The sequence below is a fragment of the Athene cunicularia genome, assembly GCF_003259725.1.
Source record: "Athene cunicularia isolate RWA chromosome 3 unlocalized genomic scaffold, athCun1 chr3_part1, whole genome shotgun sequence".
NCBI classification, from domain to species: Eukaryota; Metazoa; Chordata; class Aves; order Strigiformes; family Strigidae; genus Athene; species Athene cunicularia.
The window spans coordinates 43,607,807-43,629,173 of record NW_020799097.1 but is presented as its reverse complement, the minus strand read 5'-3'; the positions used below and the strand labels follow the sequence as shown (position 1 = coordinate 43,629,173).

The 21,367-nt window shown below is 35.9% G+C and overlaps 1 protein-coding gene across 4 annotated transcripts in view; it reads right to left on the bottom strand.

The window, feature by feature from the left end:
* KLHL32 (kelch like family member 32) overlaps positions 1-21,367 on the bottom strand; it is a 125,642-nt gene that overhangs the window by 70,901 nt on the left and 33,374 nt on the right. For all 4 annotated transcript variants that reach the window (XR_003397966.1, XM_026844360.1, XM_026844359.1 and 1 more), the window contains one exon: positions 3,830-3,937. Coding sequence is in view for 3 of the 4 variants with exons in the window: in XM_026844360.1 (XP_026700161.1) it covers positions 3,830-3,937 (108 nt within the window). In the remaining variant the exon portion in view is untranslated. The remainder of the gene's footprint in view (positions 1-3,829; positions 3,938-21,367) is intronic.

Here is a 21,367-nt window from a genome sequence, read left to right as displayed (position 1 = left end):
GAACAGAATTATAATTCTGTTGTAGAAGATCCAAGTCAGTGAAGCACTTCACTATACATTGGACTCCAACTGCGTATTTGTATTTTTGTTGAATCAGGATCATAATCATCTACTGCAAATTAAATCCATTGTTCTTGCACAATTCTTCTTTCTTGAAACTATACCACAGTGCCTGTCAGCCGATTCAAACAATGGTATTACTTTGATTTTACATATGTATATGAGATCAACACAAATGATGTAGTTTGCTGGACCTAAACTTGAGGAGGAATTCAAGAGCCTCAAAATTTTAGTTCAAACCATTTACTGTGTCCCACAGCACTTAGCATTTAGAAGAGCCTGTTTTCAGCACTGAAACTTTTCAGATGCCCAAAGGTTCTCTTTAGATCAAAAGCACCTTTTCTTGCAATGATGAGTGACTCACCACCTAACCATACTGGCCTATTTAGGGGTTATCCCATTCCTCTGACTGAGATTGTGTCTCTTCGTAACAGAAGAGTTACAAACAAAAAAATTGTCAAAAAGAGCAAGCAACAGTGCCCATGACACTCTAGACCAGCAGTTAAGTCTCCTACTTTGACAGAAGGAACTGTGAGCTCCAATCCCTGCAACAAGAACTGTTTCTCTATATTAATAATCTAATCCTGTATTAATTGTACTTCATCCATCTCCATTCCAATGCGCATATGACACTTGCAGAATTCCCCTGTGAGGCGGAAAGGTGAGTAATCTAGCCACTGAGAGTCCAGCCTGGCCTTATTGCTGCCAGCTGTGAAGTAAAAGAGAGAATGACCTTAAAGACCTTTTATGAAGAATGGATGTCAGCTACAACAGGAAAAGAGTCAGCTACAACACAAAAAGGGTTATATATCTGAATTCTGACTGTGTCTTACATGGTAAAATGCCTACAGCCAAGAGGGAAAGGTATTTAAGACATTTTTTGCCAGAGATTTCATTCTTAGAGGATTACTGAGAGCCGACATGAATAGAAGAAAACCAAATTCTGCTGTTACTCTTTCTGTTAGTTTTTATTTATTTCTATATTAACATTTCTTTCTTTATGATGATTAGGGACCATAGGAATGGATTAATTCAGTTGACATTATGATATTATTAATATTTAACTTGGGATTTACAACAATCTTTTCTTCTCTTGAACAATCTATTTTCCCTTAAAAGCAAAGTATTTCCAGCAGTAATTACAATAAGGCACTGTCTGCCTAAGTAGACAGGAAGATGAAGCTTGCATTTTAAGTTTACAGGCATATTTCAAATTTTAAAAAAAGAGTCAATGATGACAGAATTTCATTTCAGATTGCAATGTCATGTTAAAAATTATATTTCTTAATTTTGGTAACTTTCAAAAAAATACAGGCATCAAATATTGCCATCATGCAATGTTAAATATTTCCACCAGATGTCTCCAATATATTATTTTATACAGAAAGTTACATTTGAGTTACTACACTTCAAATTGAATACAAGCTTAGCAAAATATTAAAGCAATAAAGACAAGAAAGTTGAAACTAAGTATCTGTTTAGACAATGACACTTTAGGACCGTCCCTAAACTGTTGTCAGTTCCACAGTGTTACCTAAAGAAATAGCAATATTTTGGACTAACATTTTGACCAAACTTTTTTTTTTTAAAAAAAAAAAAAAAAAAAAAGACTTCATGGTTTTGGCTTTTAAGAGGCAGATCATGTCTTGATACAACCTTATATTGCTCTGAAAATGTAGGTAATTGGCATGAGTGAACTTTGAGTTACTTAAAAATATTTTGTTTACTTGTTTTTTTTAAATCAGAAAGAGCTCACAGACCCAAACTAAAGACCACTCTGTTTTCAGAACTCTCTCTAATGTAAGCATGCAGTAATCCAGTTATTTATTGAAAGCCTTTGTGGATTACTCCCGCTCACTACCTTGAAACGTTTACCCAGATTCTGTCAGCCTGAGTCAGTATATAAGCAATGCTCAATACATATAAACCATTGCCAGAAGAGAATTTCAAGGACAAAAGGGAAAATTCTACACTGCTAATTCTCAGACCCACATACCACTGAGTTATGCTTCAAAGGCATTTTTCTAAGAGAACTCCTACAGAATCCTTCTCGTTTCCATGTGCTTCAAAGCAGCACTTCATTTATCTGATAGACACTACAGAGCATTGCCTTATAATCACTTACATATGAGCAAGTGTACATATATGCACATCTATATTTAATACAAGAAGCCCACTCATTTATTCAAAGTAGATTATACCTGAAAATGAAAAATTCAAAAGTCTTTAAAGGATCAAGGATAGAAAGCACATGTTATTTACTAGGTAGCTGAGTATACTATCCTGGAATCAATGTGGGGTAGATCGTTGGCTTACATAAAAGTTAAATCTATCCTTCCAAAGTTTTCAACATATTTTACACATGTTTATTAGACTTTGAATTTTGCTGAAAGATAGGGGAGTATATGTCTACTCACAACTGACAGGATGGGCCAGATAGAAATCAATTACAACTGGTCTTCTCAAAAGATACTTCCATTTAGCAACAAGATTTCTCTCTTCAGAATAACTGACCTATACTTTCAAATGGCTAAGATGACAGGTACTCAACAGAACATAAGACATTCAATTTTATCTATCAAAACTTTTAACTGAAAGAATAAAAAGCATACCAATGAGAAGTCATGTACTGAGATCTTCAGACAATTCAGTAATATAGCATGTCATCTCTGTTTCTCATTTATATTAAAGAAATTATTGAATAAGTAACATTTTCCATAACAACAGAAAAATAGAAATTTCAAGTGCTAATCTCTAAGGCCAATGCTAAAGTATAACTGTTGGCTGCTGACAAAAATAGCTCCTCTAAATCAGGGAAAATTTTTCTTTCCTTATTTCTGTTTAATTCCTTTTGAAAAAAACGGTCACATACTCAATCCACAGTATGGAAGCAGATGCCTTGAATCTGTACAACCCAATGACTCTTATAGGATAATGTATTACATTATTTAAGCTTTCTGTTTCAAAATTAACTAATAAAAAAATATGCATCAATGGATTCAACTGTTGTAGGAATACTTGAAGAAATAGTTTGGTTATCTAGAACTTTAGAGTCCAAAGCAAAAATAGCTGGATGGTCTGAGCTCACTATCCATGAACTCTGAACTGAGATGAAGTCATACAGCAGCACCGTCCAAGCATGCAGTGCAGAGCTATGGGAAGTTATACTTTGTTGTCTTTTTGGGGGGCAGACAGAGGGAAGAGGAGCATCACTCCGCATTTTCTGAAGTAACATAATATGATACATAACGTGCTATCATACAATAAAGATGTACAGTACCTATAAGCATTTACAAAGATGCTTGGACTCCATCTGTCCAGAGAATAAGGACTACTTTTCCCCTCAATTATATAATTTGTCAAACACACCAGAGTTTATAAATATTTATCATTAGGAAAACACCTAAGGTATTTTTCCTTTCTTTACATTTAATTTAGCATGCAGAATCACTCACATTAAGTTTTTATAAACAGCCAGGCCACCATAAAAGGTGCATACAAGTCCTACGCAGTTCACTGCCTGGCAACAATGCACATAAACAGTATTTTTATTAGAAAATCCCTCCTTAAAAAAAAAAAAACAAAAAAACAAAAAAAAAAAAAAAAAAAAAAACAGTATATTAAAAAAGTAAGATCTGTTAAATCAAAAGACCTTGTACTGGACAGTGCACAAAAAAAATAATTTCTAGTACCTCTGTAAAGGTCAGCTTCAGCTTTTATTGCAGTTTGCTTTCATTTGTGTCTCTTAATTTGAAGAACTGTACAATACCTGTCCAGTATATGCGAAGTCCAGGGCTTGTTTTAAACCAAGGCTTGTGACACCATGCAAATTCACCTCATCAGCTTCACTTTCAACCATGCAGAGACTGAACATTGCCTACAAAAAGAAAATAAATGTTATTAACCATTAAAAACAATGCCCAATGAAGGTCCAGGAAGAGGATGACTGATTTTTCTACTTTCACTAACCTTTTTTCCTCCTTAGATAAGAATTCCAAATAGCAACAGACTTGCAAGTTAGAATGAGATCTATACCAAATTTTCAATACTAACCCCACAGCAATCAATCTTACAACTGAGTCCTTTTATTAATAAAGAAATACAAAATCTTATTCTGAAAAAATTGAAACAAATCCCTTTGTCACATGTATATATACTTCTTAACTAAGTAATTCAGATTAAATCAATGGGAATAGTCACAAATTACAGTATCATTCAATAAAAACGATAAATAATTGGACTCTGGAAAATTCATCTACACAAGCACTTCTAGAAACAGTACTTATATATAGTATCATTATATACAGGTAGGAACAATAAGCCATACACATTTACTTGCCTGAGAAGAAGGGGCAGTTAACTCATCATCTTTCATAAACAATCCTTTCCAAATAAACATCTCAGACTGGAATGTGAACAATATAATATGCAAATTATCAAATGAGGAGGAAGGATGGAGATGCAATCACCTAAACTTACAGCCTCCCCTTACTTGTTATTGCCCCAGTTTCTCAGATCATAAAATATAAACTGAAGATTGGCAAGGTGCTATGGAACTTCCTGGAAAATAACATTGAGGAGAGCAACTGTCCCCTTTCCAGAGCGGGAAAGTAAGCAACTGTCTTACTTTCCAGATCATCAGTATTCAGTGCCTCCCTGGATTGAAGCAACCATACTCAACCTCTGGATTTTTGTAGGAATCTTTTCATTCCCATCTCTGTTAAACTTAAGACTCCTGTCTTCACTCCTCACTCTTCCTGCCCAGCCTGCATTCCTGCAGTACCCCTAACTTACCACTCCTTCCCTCCTCTTATCAGTCCCGTTCTTCATTCTTTGTCACTTGCCCACACATTTTTTAACAAAATATACCACTCATATTCTTTAGATAGTAAACTGAGAACAAATAAACTGAACAGTTCTACATCTGTCATTGCTAAAGATAGTCTAAACTTATCCTCAGTCAGTTTTGAGCCAAACTTTGCATCTCTATGGAGGCTATCAAGCTTCAACTTGGAGAACTCCAGTAAAGAAGCACTTCTTATGAACATACTCACTGCTACTTTTGTCTCTACTCTGGCTGATATCTGCAGAAGCCGAGACAGTCAACAAGCACACTGGACTTCACATGTGCAAGCTGTCCACCTAGCTGAATTTAAATGAAAAAAAAAAAAAGTCCTACCCCTTCTAACAGTTCAGCACATAGCATTCACTGAGACCTGGGTGGCTTCTTTCAAGAAATGATTGTTTCCTGAAAATAAGTAATTTATTCTGAAAATGTTAGTATTTTCATCATTAAAATGCCATAGTTTGACATAAATCTGTTGCCTGGAAATCATCCAGAAAGCAAGAGTGACATTTATCACAACATGGTCAGTCCTTGTATTTTTGCAGTTTCTATTTCAATCAAGTGATATCAGGGCTTCTTCCAAACTGGCAACAGAAAAGCAGCATTGAATAGTTTAAAAGCTTTATCAAACAAATGTAGTAAGACAGAGACATGAAATATACCTAGATAGAAAAAAAAAAAAAATCTCACAATTTCAGACACTTTTCTAATTCCATTAAAAATATAATCAGTTGGACTTTTCACTGTCACTTAGATGTATCAAATTAGCTCAAACAGCTACTGTGAGGCTTCAGGGTTTGCCAGGAGCTGCAAGGTATCTACCAGCCACCTGCTTCTGGCAAAAGCAGACCTGCAGTTTGTATCTGGAAGAGCCAAGCTTCTCTTTCCAGAAATTCACTACTAAATAAACTTTCTGGATAATATTCCTTTCACACACTAATTCCTGAATAAAGAGAGTAAAGTCTCAAAGCAACACCTGTCTACATCAGGGTAGATTTGCACACCTTCTATACACCCGGTTGCACGGCAGACTGCCTGCAGGAAGGCTGAAAATGCTCAGCAATACAAGATCCTGCGTGCTCTTCATTCTCTGACTGTGTAACAGCAACTGTTTGTACACTACCTACCTGTACATAGGAACTGTTAAAAGACAATGTGGTCACTAACTAAGTTTCTGTTCTGCTCAAGGGATGATGTCCCACACCACGGGTTAAGCTTACAGATACAAAAAAACAACTGAATCTCATCTGTAGACCATGAATCACTTCCATGAAGATCTGGTAGAATTCTTCTTTGTAGACTTACTAACTTTACCTTTAGGAGACCCTTCAATTCTACCAAGGATTCCAACATGTTCCTTACACAGGATCAGCAGGATCAGGCTGCTAACTCAGTCCCTGTCCATAATCATTCACAGTGCTTAGTGAACCCTCCCAGGCAATGTCCAGGCTCTGGTTCAGAGGGTAACTCAAGCCACAGCTGTTCCAAATAGACAGAATGGATAAAGCCAACCTGTCTACAGAGGGAAGAAGGTTTAGCCATATGACCCTGAGCCATGCCAGTCACTTTTAGGGACAGAAAACAAGCCCTTATCCATCTTATTTACTAGTAAATACTCCAGTAGTGCAATGGGCTATCAGAACTGTAGCTGCTGCCAGTAAGCCATAACACTTTGCATGCCATCTGCTATATGGAGTTCATTTTCTCTCATGCTATCCTCTGAGTATTCCGTGGAACTTTTTGATACTGAGTATTAACTACATTTGGTTTTCGGATGGTAAGGCCAAAGAATTTGATCAAAAGGTAAGGTCTGCAATGGTCCTCAATTCATATTCAGTTGAACTGGATTAGCCTCCAGGAAAGTAGTCTCCCACACAGATTAATTTAGTACTGCTCAGTGATCCAACACTGCCTTCACCAGCAGGTATATTTCCTTCTCAGTCTGATAGCTTAAAGGTTTAATCCAGCATGAAAAAAATCTCTTCAATCATAGGCAGAAATTGTGCTCAAACTGAGCCTTTAATTTGCACTGCTGTACTTGAGTATTGTAGTTTTAACTGTAGAAACATATGAATCATCAAATTCTGGCTTGAGACTTCACCAATACCTGGAGAATGAGTTACAGCTAGGCTCTCGAACTCTGGTTTCAGATGCATCTCTTAAAATGCTCTGAAATTTTGTGATCTTAAACGTATCCATCAGTCATGCTTTTAATGCCAGGCTAGTAGCCTAATTTATTTTTCCCTTAGGTACATTAAAAACAAGGTAATAAGATAAAAATCTGAAGTGGATGTACAAGTGACAGACAAGGAAAACAATAAAATATAAAATATTTGGACAAGTGCACAATTCAAACTTACCAGAAAAGTTACCAAATTTGGCTAAACATGAAATGTTAACAATTTTAGTTATTAATGTCATTCAACAATGATTATATATTATACTTTAAAATACTTGTGCTTGGACAAAATAAAATCTCTTTGAAAATGCCTCATTTCTCCTCCAAGACCTTCATGACATTTGGCAGTATAAGTTTCTAATATAGTAACTAAAGGTCCCTTTTATAATAAAACCCACTGGTGAGAGGACCTATGTTTTCTTCCAGTTCTTTTAAATATCCTAGTCTTATTCTGCTATCCAACCATCCAATGAGCCAACACTGTGGGAAATAAAGTGATTGTTTAAATTCTGCTGGTTTAGTCAAGATTTTAATTAAGTAAACCAATTCCATGAAAGAAAAGTAAACACAATCCACTTGCCATTCTGTGGCAAGTGCTCCAAAATTCAGGTTTCGACATCCTGTCACAAATGGATATATTCCATCTGTGGAATTCCACCAGAGCTCACACTTGTTTAAGAAGATATAAATTAGGATGGTTTCATTTTTGTGAGGCAGGTAGACACTTTATCAGCTGTAAAAAAGAGAAAAGGAGGAATCGACCCTCCATTCTTCTAATCTTGGCCTGAAACAGAAACAGAGCTAGAGAACTATTCCCAAGGGAAGAGGAAAACAGCACACAATCTATGGATAAAAATAATTAAACCATAAAAAAAACCCTCTCAGACTCTTTAAAATTTAACTTCAAAGTAACATGACAAGTTGGTGGGCGTTTAATGCATGCAGTTTTGCTACTTTGCCCTCAGCAGCCCAAGGCACCTTTACAAAATGGTTTGTTCTGCAAACATAGAACACAAAAACTGAATGGCACACAACAGGGCGACTAGACTCATATGTGATCAGATCTGATACAATCAGGCAGGACAGGCTAAGTAAAAGATGCTTATCACAGACATTGGGTCTAACTTTCCATACTCAGCTTTTGCTGCTGCTTAGCTTTCAAAAGCAAAATGCAAGATGGGTGTAAAACACCACCAAATCAAAATAATGTATTACTGTTAAAATAAGCATGAAACAAAAAAAATGTGTCGATACATTGATTTTATCACTCAGGCAGCACTGCAGCAACTTGTACAAACTCCTTCACAACACACAACTTTAAGAATTGACACCAGGATCACAGAAACACAAGATGATATTCAAAATCCCCAAAATACAAATTTCTCACTGTCATAATGGTGAGGAACAAAATTGCTTCTTGCCTTTGAGTCATTTTCTTACTTGCTCATCTGTTGCATAACCGTGAGAGTAATGAGCTTGATCTCATTTGTACACATCAATCTTAGAGCCATATCAGGCATACCAAGCAGTAAGTCATCACAAACCAACTTAACCAAGTTGTACAATATTTTACACAAGTAAATGCTTTCAGTGAATTTTACACAACTTAGCGGCCTTTTAAACACAAGAAACAGAATCAAAACATATGCAGCCTCAGGAGACAGGGAAATTAATATAAAAAGAACAAATGGCTATGGTGTCGAAAAAAATACAGCGACCAAAATTTTAAGTAACTTACAGCCACAATCTAGGGAAACAAACTGGAATTCTTATTATTAAGCTTTTATAAGCTTTCTGATGGGAGTAAATAAATAAATAAATAAATAAACATAGAGGTAACCACTGGATTCTAATTTAAATCTGCTTAAAACCTGTTTAACATATAAGAGATGTTTAAAAAAAAATTCCTAGTCATTAAATGAAAAATAATATGATACATCAGGTAAATACTGGATAGAAGGGAAATTGATAATATACCTGAAAACTTGAGAGAAAAAGAGAGAAAATTCTCATCAGGGACTATAATAATAATATCTGAAGTTAGGTAGCTGTATAACAAAAGTTGAAGTGTTTTCTGGGTAATAAATAGATAGAAATAGGCATGTTTAGAGACCAATTTACAAAACAGAAGGATGAAGTATCTGTTCTACTCTAACTGTAGAGGAGGCCTAAACACTTAGCCTAGATGCCTAAAATAGGTGAAAACTTCATTCCTAAGAGTAAATGGTTGAATCAACTGAAGAATGAAAGTTGAAGAGATGAGTGAATTGTATCTTTTTAGTGTATTCATTTTAGAACAGAAGAACTAAAGATGAGTATTTTAATATGAATCCTACAATGACATCAATAATAAACTAAGAAAAATTTGCACCTGTAAGTTTGCTTCCTGTTCCAAATTACTATATATAAGAACCAGAGTTTTCTTTCACTTCTCTGAACTCATGCAAAGTCATTTCTAGTTTAAAAGCATGAGGTGAGTGGGTCTTTAAAAAAAAGTTACAGATCACCAATTATCAGAGGCTGAATCCACACAAAATGCATTCAGTTTGCCTTTCTTGACTCTTATGCTCATCCCTTACTTCAGCTACATCTACTTTTCTGTTACATTCCAAATGGGAGATGAGCAAATGACTATTTAAGTTACTGTTTTCAATAAATACCCTTGCTCTTCTAGGAGTAAAATACATGGTTCCAGTGCACAGCAATTACTTTAAAATATCTCAAAGTTCCCCCAGCAAGACTGTGAAGACACATTCATCACTATCCATTTTTCTTTGATTCAACTCTAAATGCAACTTTCAAAGAAATCTAGGCTTCCAAAAACCTGAAAGTAAACTGAGCTTACCACAGCAATCTACAGTAACCCAAATAGCAACATTTCCAAATTGCCTTCCTCTGTTTTCTCAAACATTGTTTGATAACTACCAGCAGCCCTAGTCCCAAGTCCACTAAAATGCAAAATGAACATTTGGACTACCCCACCAATGCATAGCTCTGACCTACAGAAATTCTTGTTCTACCACAGACTTAGCAGTAGATAGCAAGCACAGTAATAAAATCCTGGGATACTTCTGAATCATCTCCATTAAAAGTTGCATTCACATGATGTTCATAGGGTTTCAGCAAGGCCAAGCTTGTTTTGCACAACACCATGCAAGTATCTCGACTGAGTCCATCTCCCACTTGGCTTACTCTGTCACCTTTCATCCTTGACTCTAACAGTGCAAGAGCCTGCCTTTACCTTCAGCTGTTGTTCTTGTGCAGCTGCCAGAAATCTGAAATATTCTCTACTGTAAAGTGCATAATCCTTTGCTGCACTTCCTCACAACCACCAGATAAGGAGAGTGGAAAGTTGGCACAGAGTGAACTAGCATTCTTGTAGTTCCTTTTGTTGCACCACACTCAAAAAGATGAACACCCAGGAAGTCAAGATGAACTAACAGCAAGTTAAGCTCAAGGAACATGAGCTTTCTCATCTCTAAGTCAGTGCAGAGCTCTGTGTTAAAAACTCAACTCCTGCTTTTCTTATTAATTATCAACTATATTGTAAGAACTTTAGTCAAATGTTATGGCAAAAAAATTTCTTATCAGTCTTACCATAAATTAAACCTTATGTATACCATCCTACTCAGCCTCTTATTACTGAGGCTGAGCTCTGCATGAAAAAAATAAAATACTCTAAACTTGTTTGGTACTCACATTAACTATTGAACTAACTTTTTTCCATCCAGTTCAGAAACATGTCTGAAGAATACAGAATAACTTAATGTATATTTATAGCTGGAAAAAAAAAAAACACTACAACAATGTTGAAAGTGAGTGAACATCTGTCTATCTAGAAAAATAATTGGTAAAGAACTGATCAATGAAATCACCAAAGTTTTCTTTAGCTATTTATCTTCTTGCACTGAATTTTTAAAGTAACTAACACTATCTAGCATTGTTTTACTGTTTTAGAAGAACAGAATTGTCATCTGAAATTTCTACCTCACAATTCCCCAACGACATTGCTTGAGTTCTCTTTAAAATAGATAGGCATCTTCATTAAGTGCAGTGTTTTATTCAAATTCACTTCCCACAGTATATGCACTTACTTCTATACTCACATGTTTCACATCTTTTTCTTTACAGAAACTTGATTGTAGTTCTCATCTCATGCATCAGAGAAGCTATGAGAAAAGTAAACTAACACTGCAGAGCTCTTGGATCAATTTCCTACACTGCTCAGGGAACTCAGTTATGATGTAGTAACTCAAGACTTTTTTATTGCACATGTAATTTTAAGTCTGTGAGAAATCTTACTGGCATCAATGAAACAGCTTGATCTTGTATTCTTTCTGATTTGGAATCTAAGTCTATCTGTATATAGGTTTCTCAAACTTGTACATATCCAGTCCTGAGACTCTTACTTACTTGGACTATAAACTCTTCCAGGCCAATCTCCTTTTGCAGTTTGCACTAAAAATAGCAGCTCACTGTTTGTGAAACAGTAATATTAAATTAATAAATCATAACCTATTTAATCTCCTTTCTTGTACTACTCCTGAATTAACCTGTAGGTGTTCTTAACTTCCATGTTCTAATCCTTCAGTACATAAGCAATATAATGTCATCATGAAGAATATGGTGGTGATTCATGTTAAAAATATAATGACTTTAATATGAGGAGCATGGGTGCTGCTGGTGTTTTGCTATGTACATAAGTTAAGAGATTTATCATGGTTTTATCGTTAAAATAGTTTGGAGGGTTTTTTTTTCCTCAAGTAAACACAGACTCATATGGACTGTTACTGCGAATGTGGAAAAGTACTAGAAAAATCCCTGTCAGAAGCCCCTAGCAACACCAGACTGTGCATGCAGAAAAGAGTAGAAAACACAAGACAACGACACCACCACCCCCCAACACCACCAGAAAAGTTAAGAAAATTCGAGAAACTCCACTGCGCTTGCATGGACTAGAACACACTCATCTTATGAATATTTATCAGAAAGACTATAAAGAGAGGTGGGTTTGTTTACACATTGTCATCGTGTATCCATCGATGCAGCGTCCTCGGGCCGTTGGTGCGGAGCGGAAACCCCACCACCACTCCCCGGCGCACCGAACCTTTTAGTTTTGCTTGTTCTCATTTAAATAAATTCATAAAAGTTATTTTCTGGTTCTGCCGCTGCATTTATAACACTGTCTTTGCTGTTTTCACCTATCACAAAACCCAAAAAAAATATTCAGAATCTATTAACAAGAGTCAAAATACTACTTTGACAGATGACAATGTCCACATCAAATACCAACTATGTTTTAGATATGTCGCGTATACTTATCCAAATAGCCAACTGAATATGTGAATGTTTCCTTACTGCATGTAAAAATGTGGCTTGTTCTTCTCATAACTAGCATGATATATTTTGCTTTGTTTTCCTCCCAATATAAGCCTGTCTATTATAAGTCAATCATCAGCCATGTCCTCTGGAGTCTCTTGCGCACTGAAAAACATATCCATCAATACCAACTGCATAAAATATGATTAAGAGACTCATTACATTATTCTTCTGAAAAAATTCTATATAAATTACCAGGGAAAATGTCACATAACGTCAATCACTGATAAATGATACTGCAGCAATTCATCTGTTCAGTGAAATCTACCTAAATATTGGTTTTTAAGCATTTGCCATGCAACTAAAATAAACCCTGTAAAATGAAAAGGTCAGCTATCATTCATAGTTTAAGAGAATATATAGTTAAAGAAAAAGAAATAGAGCAACAAAATATACAGTGTTATGCACAGTACTGAAATCTCGCATATTACTGTTAACAAAGCAAATTCCAACCAAACCTTTCGTGTTTCTTTTAGAAGATCACAGTGCCAGACAATACATGATTACACAACTCCTAAGAGCTTACCAAATCAATGATATATGCAATGCACTTGTTGCATTGTGCTGTTAGTACAAAAAGGTATCACTTTCTCAGTATCATTACAAACAAGTTATGAAAATTTAAGCAAAGAGCTACTGTAATGTTTAGAAGCCCTAAGTATGTGATTTTTCTTTTCTTCCTGTTTGTAGAGTGCACATTTTTGGGGGGAGTAACCAGCAAGAACAAAGTAATTTTCTTGATTGTACCAAGTCACAGGGTCTTCACTCCCAGTCAAAATAAAGAAATAGTATAAGCATTTGGTGCTAACACATTACATTCTTGGCTGAACCTGCATCAAACCTAATTTGTTTTGATAGACAGAGTTTAACAGTCAGTGTAATGTGTCTTCCCCAAACTTCTGCTTAGATGCACAAACATAATTTAAGACAAAAGGGAAAAAGGCAAACTGTAGCATACTACTCCTAATGTGCTGCATCACTAAAAAGACCTATATTCAAAAGTAGTCTAACATTGTGTTGTAGAAATAAATCTACAATTTTCATGTGCAACCCCATATCAAAATAATAAAAAAATATTAACAATGAACTACTACAGTTACAGTAACCTTATTAGTTCCAATATTTCAAAATAAATGAGTCATCCCAGGTGGTGCTGAATACCAAAATTAATGTTTTCTTTGTGGCAGAAGCAAGAAAACTGAATTGTAAGGACAGTGCCACAAAAAGCACTGCATTAATCTGCAGTAATGTACAGTCTGTCCTAACAACAGTTACTCTTAAGCAGGCCTGCCTTTGGAATATAAAGGGAGAAGCATAACTAAAAACTGATATTTTTTTTTTCCAGCGTCTCCAGTCAAGCACAGAAAAGTATGACTCACATTTGCAAATTTTGGCTTAAATTGGTTTAATGCTTCCCAGTGAATGCATAAGCCTATTGTTCATGCCCTTTGATGATTTTAGCAAGTGCTATCAAAAGCAAGCCCAAAATAAAACTGGAATATAAGTCAGTTAGCTCTTGAACTAGCACTTTAACTACCACAATACATTCCATTCAGGGAGGCAAAGCTTCTTGCAATATCTTTTTGCAGGAAAAACCACAGTCAAAACCTTGACACCTTTAAGGGGCTTATTTTTAAAAGCATACTTCATACAGTACCATCAAGATAAGTTTCCCCAGTGCATATGGGCTATAACTAAACAATTGTATAGTAAGGCTTAATCTAACAGGACTTGAGTAATATAATCTTAGTTATTATTATAATTAACTTCTTGGGAAGCCATTTCTAATGTGATGTAAAAGTCATTAGACACTGACATCCAAATGTTCCAACCAATAGAAATCTATGACAATTATCATCTATCCTGCAGCGTAACTGCAAAAGCATACTTGTTATGTGAGAAGCCTAATGGTGAAGTCTGAAATGGTTTGAAATCATTCATTTTATAAAGGTTTCTGCTAGATACCTGTCCTGGTTCAGCTAGGATAGGGTTAAGGTTCCCCAGCAGAGAGGGGGAAGGGATCTCCAGCCAGGTTATTCATATCATGCTGATGTCAGGTCTGGGCACAGGAGTGTGGGAACTTTTTCCTTTGTGGCTTTGGGGACGGGGAGCACGCAGCGGGCTGGCTGTATCCACTGCAGTATTTCTCTGTATATCTTTTGTCTTGTTTACTGTTATTACTGTTTATTGTTGTTACCATTGCTATTGTTGTTGTCCAGATTGTTATTTATCACACTGTTGTATTAAATTTCTTCTTATTTTAACCCGGGGTTTGTGCCTCACTGCCAGCCCAACCGGCTGACGGTGGGGGAGGGGCAATGGCAACGTAGTCTCCGGTCCCGGCAGGGCCTAAACCAACACAATACCTTTTATATCTGGCCCATTTTATGAGTGTTTGAACTAGGTACCCTTCATATATTTTAAAACAATCCTATTTTCCTTTTTTTTTAATTTGTAAATCCTGCTTTCCATTAAGATTATAGCATAATTTTGCTAAAGTACCCTTAATTCCCACCAAAATATTTATTAAATTATTTTATACATAGGCCAAAGAATAAAACCAGCTCACTGACCATTTTTCTTTGGTTTTCCACATCCTTTTACTGATAAAATCTACAAATGTAACTAAGCACTAACAATTTGATAAATAAAAGAAGAATGACTTGGCTATCCAAGCTTGTGTTAATATTGCAGTCATTTGTCACAGTAACATTCAGCATCAGCTGAGCTCTGCCTTCCATCAGCTACCTCCTATGGAACAAATGCCTCTATAAAATCATCTCTTTATTTCATTTCTAATAGTCTACACTTGACTGTGCTCATTTATCCTGTGGTTCTTCATGTCCAACAGACCAACCTTCTCCAAACTAACAGACCATGAAACATCAATTTAATTATTCCCATAAATTCTATAGGCTTGATACCTACTCCTCCTCGGTTGAAATCTAACTCTGGCAAGGTAGATCCTTAATTGCCAGATATGAATGCTTCTGAAAATGCAGATGGACATTTCGTAAGGTGTCCTAATATTCAGTAATTTTGATTTCAAATGGGCTTTGTGTACATTTGTTGCCTATTTGTATAGTTGGTGCTCTATGACCTTGGAAGCTCAGAATGCTCCACATGTCTAAGGTGATGGTAAGTGATAATTCTATTTCTGCACATACACACAAACATAAAATTGTTTTTATACATATAAAAGTAATAGCTGTAGCCTACTGGTAAAGAGTATGTTATGCTGGGCTCTAACCATTGCTTTTCAACAAAGTAGATTAACAACAAGCTTTTGGCAGAGGCCATCAAGGGTCTTGAAGGTAAACTAGGCAAGAGAAAAAAAAGCAGATCTTTGCCTGGATAAATAAGTGACTGAATACATAAAACATTGAACAAGAGCAGGCCAGCTTTCACAGGCAGTGGTGATTCTAGTAGAGCACCTCAGTCTGGGCTGTTTAACATCCCCATAGAAGATCTGGAAAAGGGCAAAAGCAGTGCAGCTAGAAATTCCAGTGACTCAATGCTATTCCAGGTAGTAAGGACATGGGCAAAATGTGATAAACTGGAAAAGGATTGTATAAGATAAGTGTGTGGTTTCCAAAATGGCAGCTATAAAATTAGCATATGAAAATTTCATTAAAAAGTCATCCCTGTGCTCAGCAATAGTGTAAAAAAAAAAAAGAAAAAAAAAAAAGAGTAATCAAACCTTAGAAATAGTTAGACAAGAGAGAATAAACCAGAAACGAACCCTATGCCCATGCAGAGATCTGTGCTTTGCCTACTGTTGCATGCAATTCTCTTATCCCCTCATCTCACAGGACATACTAGAGCTGTAAAAGCTTCAGAGAAGGGCAAAAGGCATCATCAAGCATATGAAACTGTTTCCATCTGAATAGCATCTGAATAAGTCAGATAAATAAGACAGGTTGACTTAGGCAGATTAACTCCTGCCAAAGATAAGCATCCAGCAGCATTTTACAAAGTTTTTTGGGACGGTCAAATGAAAAGGTTCCACTGCTTAAATCCAACCTTTTACTAGATGAAGGCCTACAGTGACGTGAATTCAACTAGCCAATATCACATTTCAGTCTACTAAAATGAAGTTGTTAACAGAATGTAAAAAAATGGCACTGTTGACAATGAAGCAAATTATATAATGTATAATTTGTTTGAAGAAAAGTATTTTCTCTCAAATTTCCAACAAGGATGATGTGCAACACAAAATAAAACCTAAGGGAGCATCCAAAAGAAAAAATTATTTCAATAGAATTAAAACATGCTAACATCAGCTATACGTAAAAGTGCAACATATGGATTGTGCTTTTTGTTCTTCAGCAGTCTTGACTCTTTCTTTGGATACTTCTCATATTATTAAAATGGTATGCAGGTCTTAGTCACTGAAACCATAAGTGACACACTGCCCAAATAATTCACTCAGGTGTTTTCAGCTTCACTATACCCATAGAATAAGAGCTTTAATTTCTCCTGAGGTTGTGTAGGAAGATACTGATAGAGACTGCAAAATATAGAAGAGTGTCTACTGCATCCAACAACATTCTAAAATATAAGACTTCTTCACCAGACTATAGGAACTGAGAAGAAAACAGGTATGAAACATAGGCCTGCCCCAACAAATTGGCTTTCCACAGGCAGACACTTAGCAACACAGATATTGCAGCTGAGCTTAGCCCTGCTTTAGAACTGCAAAAGTATAGCAGCACTGCAAAAATGAACTGAGGTAGCCTGGAGCAAGCAAGGAAGATGGTAAAGAATATTGGCAATTACAGCAACACAGCTGCAATGACTCCTTTCTGTCCTGCTTTAAACTGAGAAAATGCATTAACTGAACAGTAACCAAACACTACATGCTGTTATAACACTAATTTAATTTGAGACAATGAGCCACAGTCTCCTATGGCCTATCTCACTAACTGCAGAGTTGAATCTGCCATACTTACTCATGGTCCACTTACTTAATATATAAGGACTTTAAAAAAAAAAAAAAATCAAGACAATTCAGGGGAAAAATATAACATATTGTCTACCATCCAGCAGTAACATACTATGAGAATTGTAACAGAAACTTATTTACTCTGACAGCATAACAACTGATGGGAATTTAAAAACAGAATTCAGAAAAGATTCTTGTAAATGTTTTTGATTTCACAATGCTGAGCTGTGGGAATTCTGTCTGAAGCAAAGAAAAATCACTTCAGAGTCTCACAGACAAAAACCCATTAATTGCAAAGATAAGGACAAAGAAAGTAAAATAACCCAGATACACTCCCTCACTTTGTCCACTTCAAAAAATGTTAAAATATTTATTTAGAAAGCTTTAAAACATTTGCAAACCATTTTTGTGCATACTTCAGAAGTAAAAAAGTTTGTTCAGATACATATTGCACAACAAGCCACCTCACACCAGTCCACACTACATTTCTTCCAGTGATTTGATTAAACTCAGTAAAACTATTAACAATGCCTATATCAATATTTTAAGAAGTGAAGGAATGTGCTGCCCTCTGGACGTTCAACTGTAACTGGATTAGTGAAAATTAGTAATAAAACTCTAATTTGTATTTAAACCTTTATATTACACTAAGAGTACAATTTTTCAAATATTTTTTTCCAGGCCTCCTCTTATTTTTGGCAAGGGTGTTTTTTTTTTCCTTTAATGAGAAGCAAACAGCACTGAGTTCTCATTTCTTAACAGGCAGTGTATAAGTAACATGTTTACAACACTAGACACTGCTGTGATTCTTCAAATATCTTCTGCATTGTTGCTGTCACTCAGAACCATGTGTATTGTGACACGTTTGTCTGATTTAATGTGTAGAAGTAAAATATATTGCTAAACAGTTAGACAGCATGTTTAAGTAGTCCTTACATTTCTTACAGCATCACTGCATGGCAGTGAACGTTACAAGGTCAGTAATTGCAGGCCTGGAACCACTACTAAGACTATATTCCTTCCTAAGTTTACAGTTAGTATTGTTACATGGGAAGAATGCATTAAAAAACCCCAAGAGATTAAAAAGAGTGTTAAGGGGGCAAAATAGTTTCACCTCAGTATTAAGCACATTTAAAAGAGATGTCTTTACCAAAGTTCCCGGACAAGAAAACTGCTGGTGTGGCAGTAAATAATACTACTGTATATCCTGTACTGAAGTTTTGTAGGGTGACTGGGAACTGCTTCTAAGTTAGGGCACTGATAACAGAGAATGGCACAGGACAATATGAATTAATACAGCAAAAAAAAAAATTAATTGGTCAAAAGTCTTGAGATTTCTCAGACTGTGGGGATAAGAGTATGAAGATGGCAAGGATGTATACGTAAATGAGATACCACATAGCTGTGATACTACTAGTTGTGCATAAATCATGATGGCTGCAGAAAGACCACTTGGTGTTTCACAGAAAATGTTTCAATTTTCATATAAATTATCATCAGCAAGAACAAAGATAAGAAGGAAAGGATGCAAGGAATCATAACAGGGTGCATGGTTTGCCAGCTCTGGGATGTTCATGTGATTTGTCTATAATTGTACATATGCATCTCGTACTTTATCTGTTGGTGTATCATGGATGTATCTGATTTCCAAATGAACAGTAGTTCCAGCTATGGTCCTTCTCTAAGCCCCTGCCATATACAGGTAGGTATGACTGCTTCTGAACAACTAACAGACTAGTTTTTCTAGCTTGAGTACTAGAGAAGGATTTTTGTACTAAGAGTCATGTTCATAAATAGTCTTGCTTTTCTTGGCCCTCTTTCTTGAATCCTTACAAGCAGTACAGATTTTCCCAAACCCATTATAACAGTCTGCATAGTCTGGATGCAACACATACTATTCCTACAGTATTATCCTACTACACTTAAAAGAATGTTGGATTTCAGCCTGTACTGTCCCAAACAAGTCTGTAATACACATGTGCTCAGGAGTTGGTGAAAAATAGTGTTGGCTCAGGATCTAACAGATTTTTACACTTCCTCAGTCCCCGTCTGTCCTAAAATGGTAGGTTTCACAAAAAGAGTATGGATGGGGAAAGGGGAGACAGTCATTTCAGCTACAGGTTGCATCCATACCACATCAGTTACACCTACTACCTTTTTAGTTCCCTAAAAAAAAGGAAAACTTCAGTTTAACTAAAAAGTTCTAGGAATACTGTCTTTATTGTTTTAGTTCCAGCATAAACCATAGAACAGTTGAAGTTGGAAGGGATACCTGGACGTCATCCTGTCCAATCCCCTGCTCCAGCTGAGCCCAGGACTGTGTCTAGATGGCTTTTGAATATATCTGTGGATGAAGACTCTACCACCTCCCTGGGAAACCTGTGCTCAGTTACCTCACACTGGAAAAGTGCTTCCTGACATTCAGAGGAAACCTCCAGTGTTTCCAGTTATGCCCATTGCCCCTTGTCTTGTCACTGGGCAACAATGAAGAGAGCCTGGCCCTGTCCTCTTTGCACCCACCCTTCAGGTATTTATATACAGGGATAAGATCCTCCTGAGCCTCCTCTGCTTCAGGTTGAACAGTCCCAGCTCACTCAGCCTTTCCTCACAGGAGAGATGCTCCAGTCCTTTCATCACCTTTGTGGCCCTTTGCAGGACTCTCTCTAGTATGTCCCATGTGTCTCTTATACAGAGAAGTCCAATAAAGGACAACTGTGGATTATTAATATATTCTAGTGGAAATCAACTATACGTATTACATAATGAAAAGATATAAACAAATGTTTCAGTAGTATTAATTAGGATAATATTGTTTGATATACAATGTTTATTTTCTTTTGTAGGCTTTTCCTCCATGGTAGACTTCCATTATCTTTATATTTACAAACTGTTTAAAAGTACAGTCTGCACTGCCTTACATGCCTGAGTTTCTCAGAGCCCAACAAAACCAAAATTCATTCCAAACACTGATCTCCATTTGTGAATTCTACTTACAATAGCATATGTACAAGAAGAACATGCAATTGAACAGAGTCAACCAGTTCCATTGATTGAAGCAGAATCTGTTGTTACTTGCATTTCCTTCTTTTTGTTATCTTGTTCACAAAGATTCTTTTAACTTAGAACTTCAGGTTTTAAATTCATTAAAACACTGCTTTTGGGTGCAAGTTGCAGGTCGACAACAAGCATATGGGAATTCAACTTATCTGCTAGGTAATTAAGGCTGGTAATATCCTTATGAAGGATAGACTGAATGATTTGCATTATTCAACCTGCAGTAATTATTTTTAAAAAAGAAAGGCATATGCAACACAACAAAAGAAATTACTCCATGTGCTTAGAGAAAATGAAGAAAAGCATTAGTTTAGAAACAGTGTTATAGATGATACAGTGAATCTATGTGACTGAAATCTACCAAAGATGTGTTCGGCAACTGATACAGATGAAGTACTTTAGTTTCTCAAATATATCATAATTTCTAACTGAGAAAATGAAATTAAAATGATCCCAGAAAACATTTAGACATACAAGAAAGTATTTCTCAACCTATACAGGAAACTAAAAATAAGAGTAAAAGCCTCTTTTGACACAAAAGTCATAGTAATGACTAGATATTACTAGAAGAATAGAAGTGATTTTGTCCAATGGAAAGAGCTAACATTTATAAATGTTATCTGGAAATACAACTTCTAAGTAGCATCACTTTCAGGGTACAATAGCAAGCAAAATGCTGTTCATTTAGTCCACGTACATCTATGGTAAAACACTGAAAACCAAAATCCCATTATACTGCAAAAGCAGCAGGTAATTCTAATTTCTCAAAACTAGGTCCTTAGATCTATCTCTAAGACATGTTAGGGAGAGCCTTTTCCTCTTTCAGATTCATTAACAAGGCCTTGAAAGTTATTTGCATCATACCTCAGGGATTTGTTTGTAAAAATTAATTTTCTAACCTTAT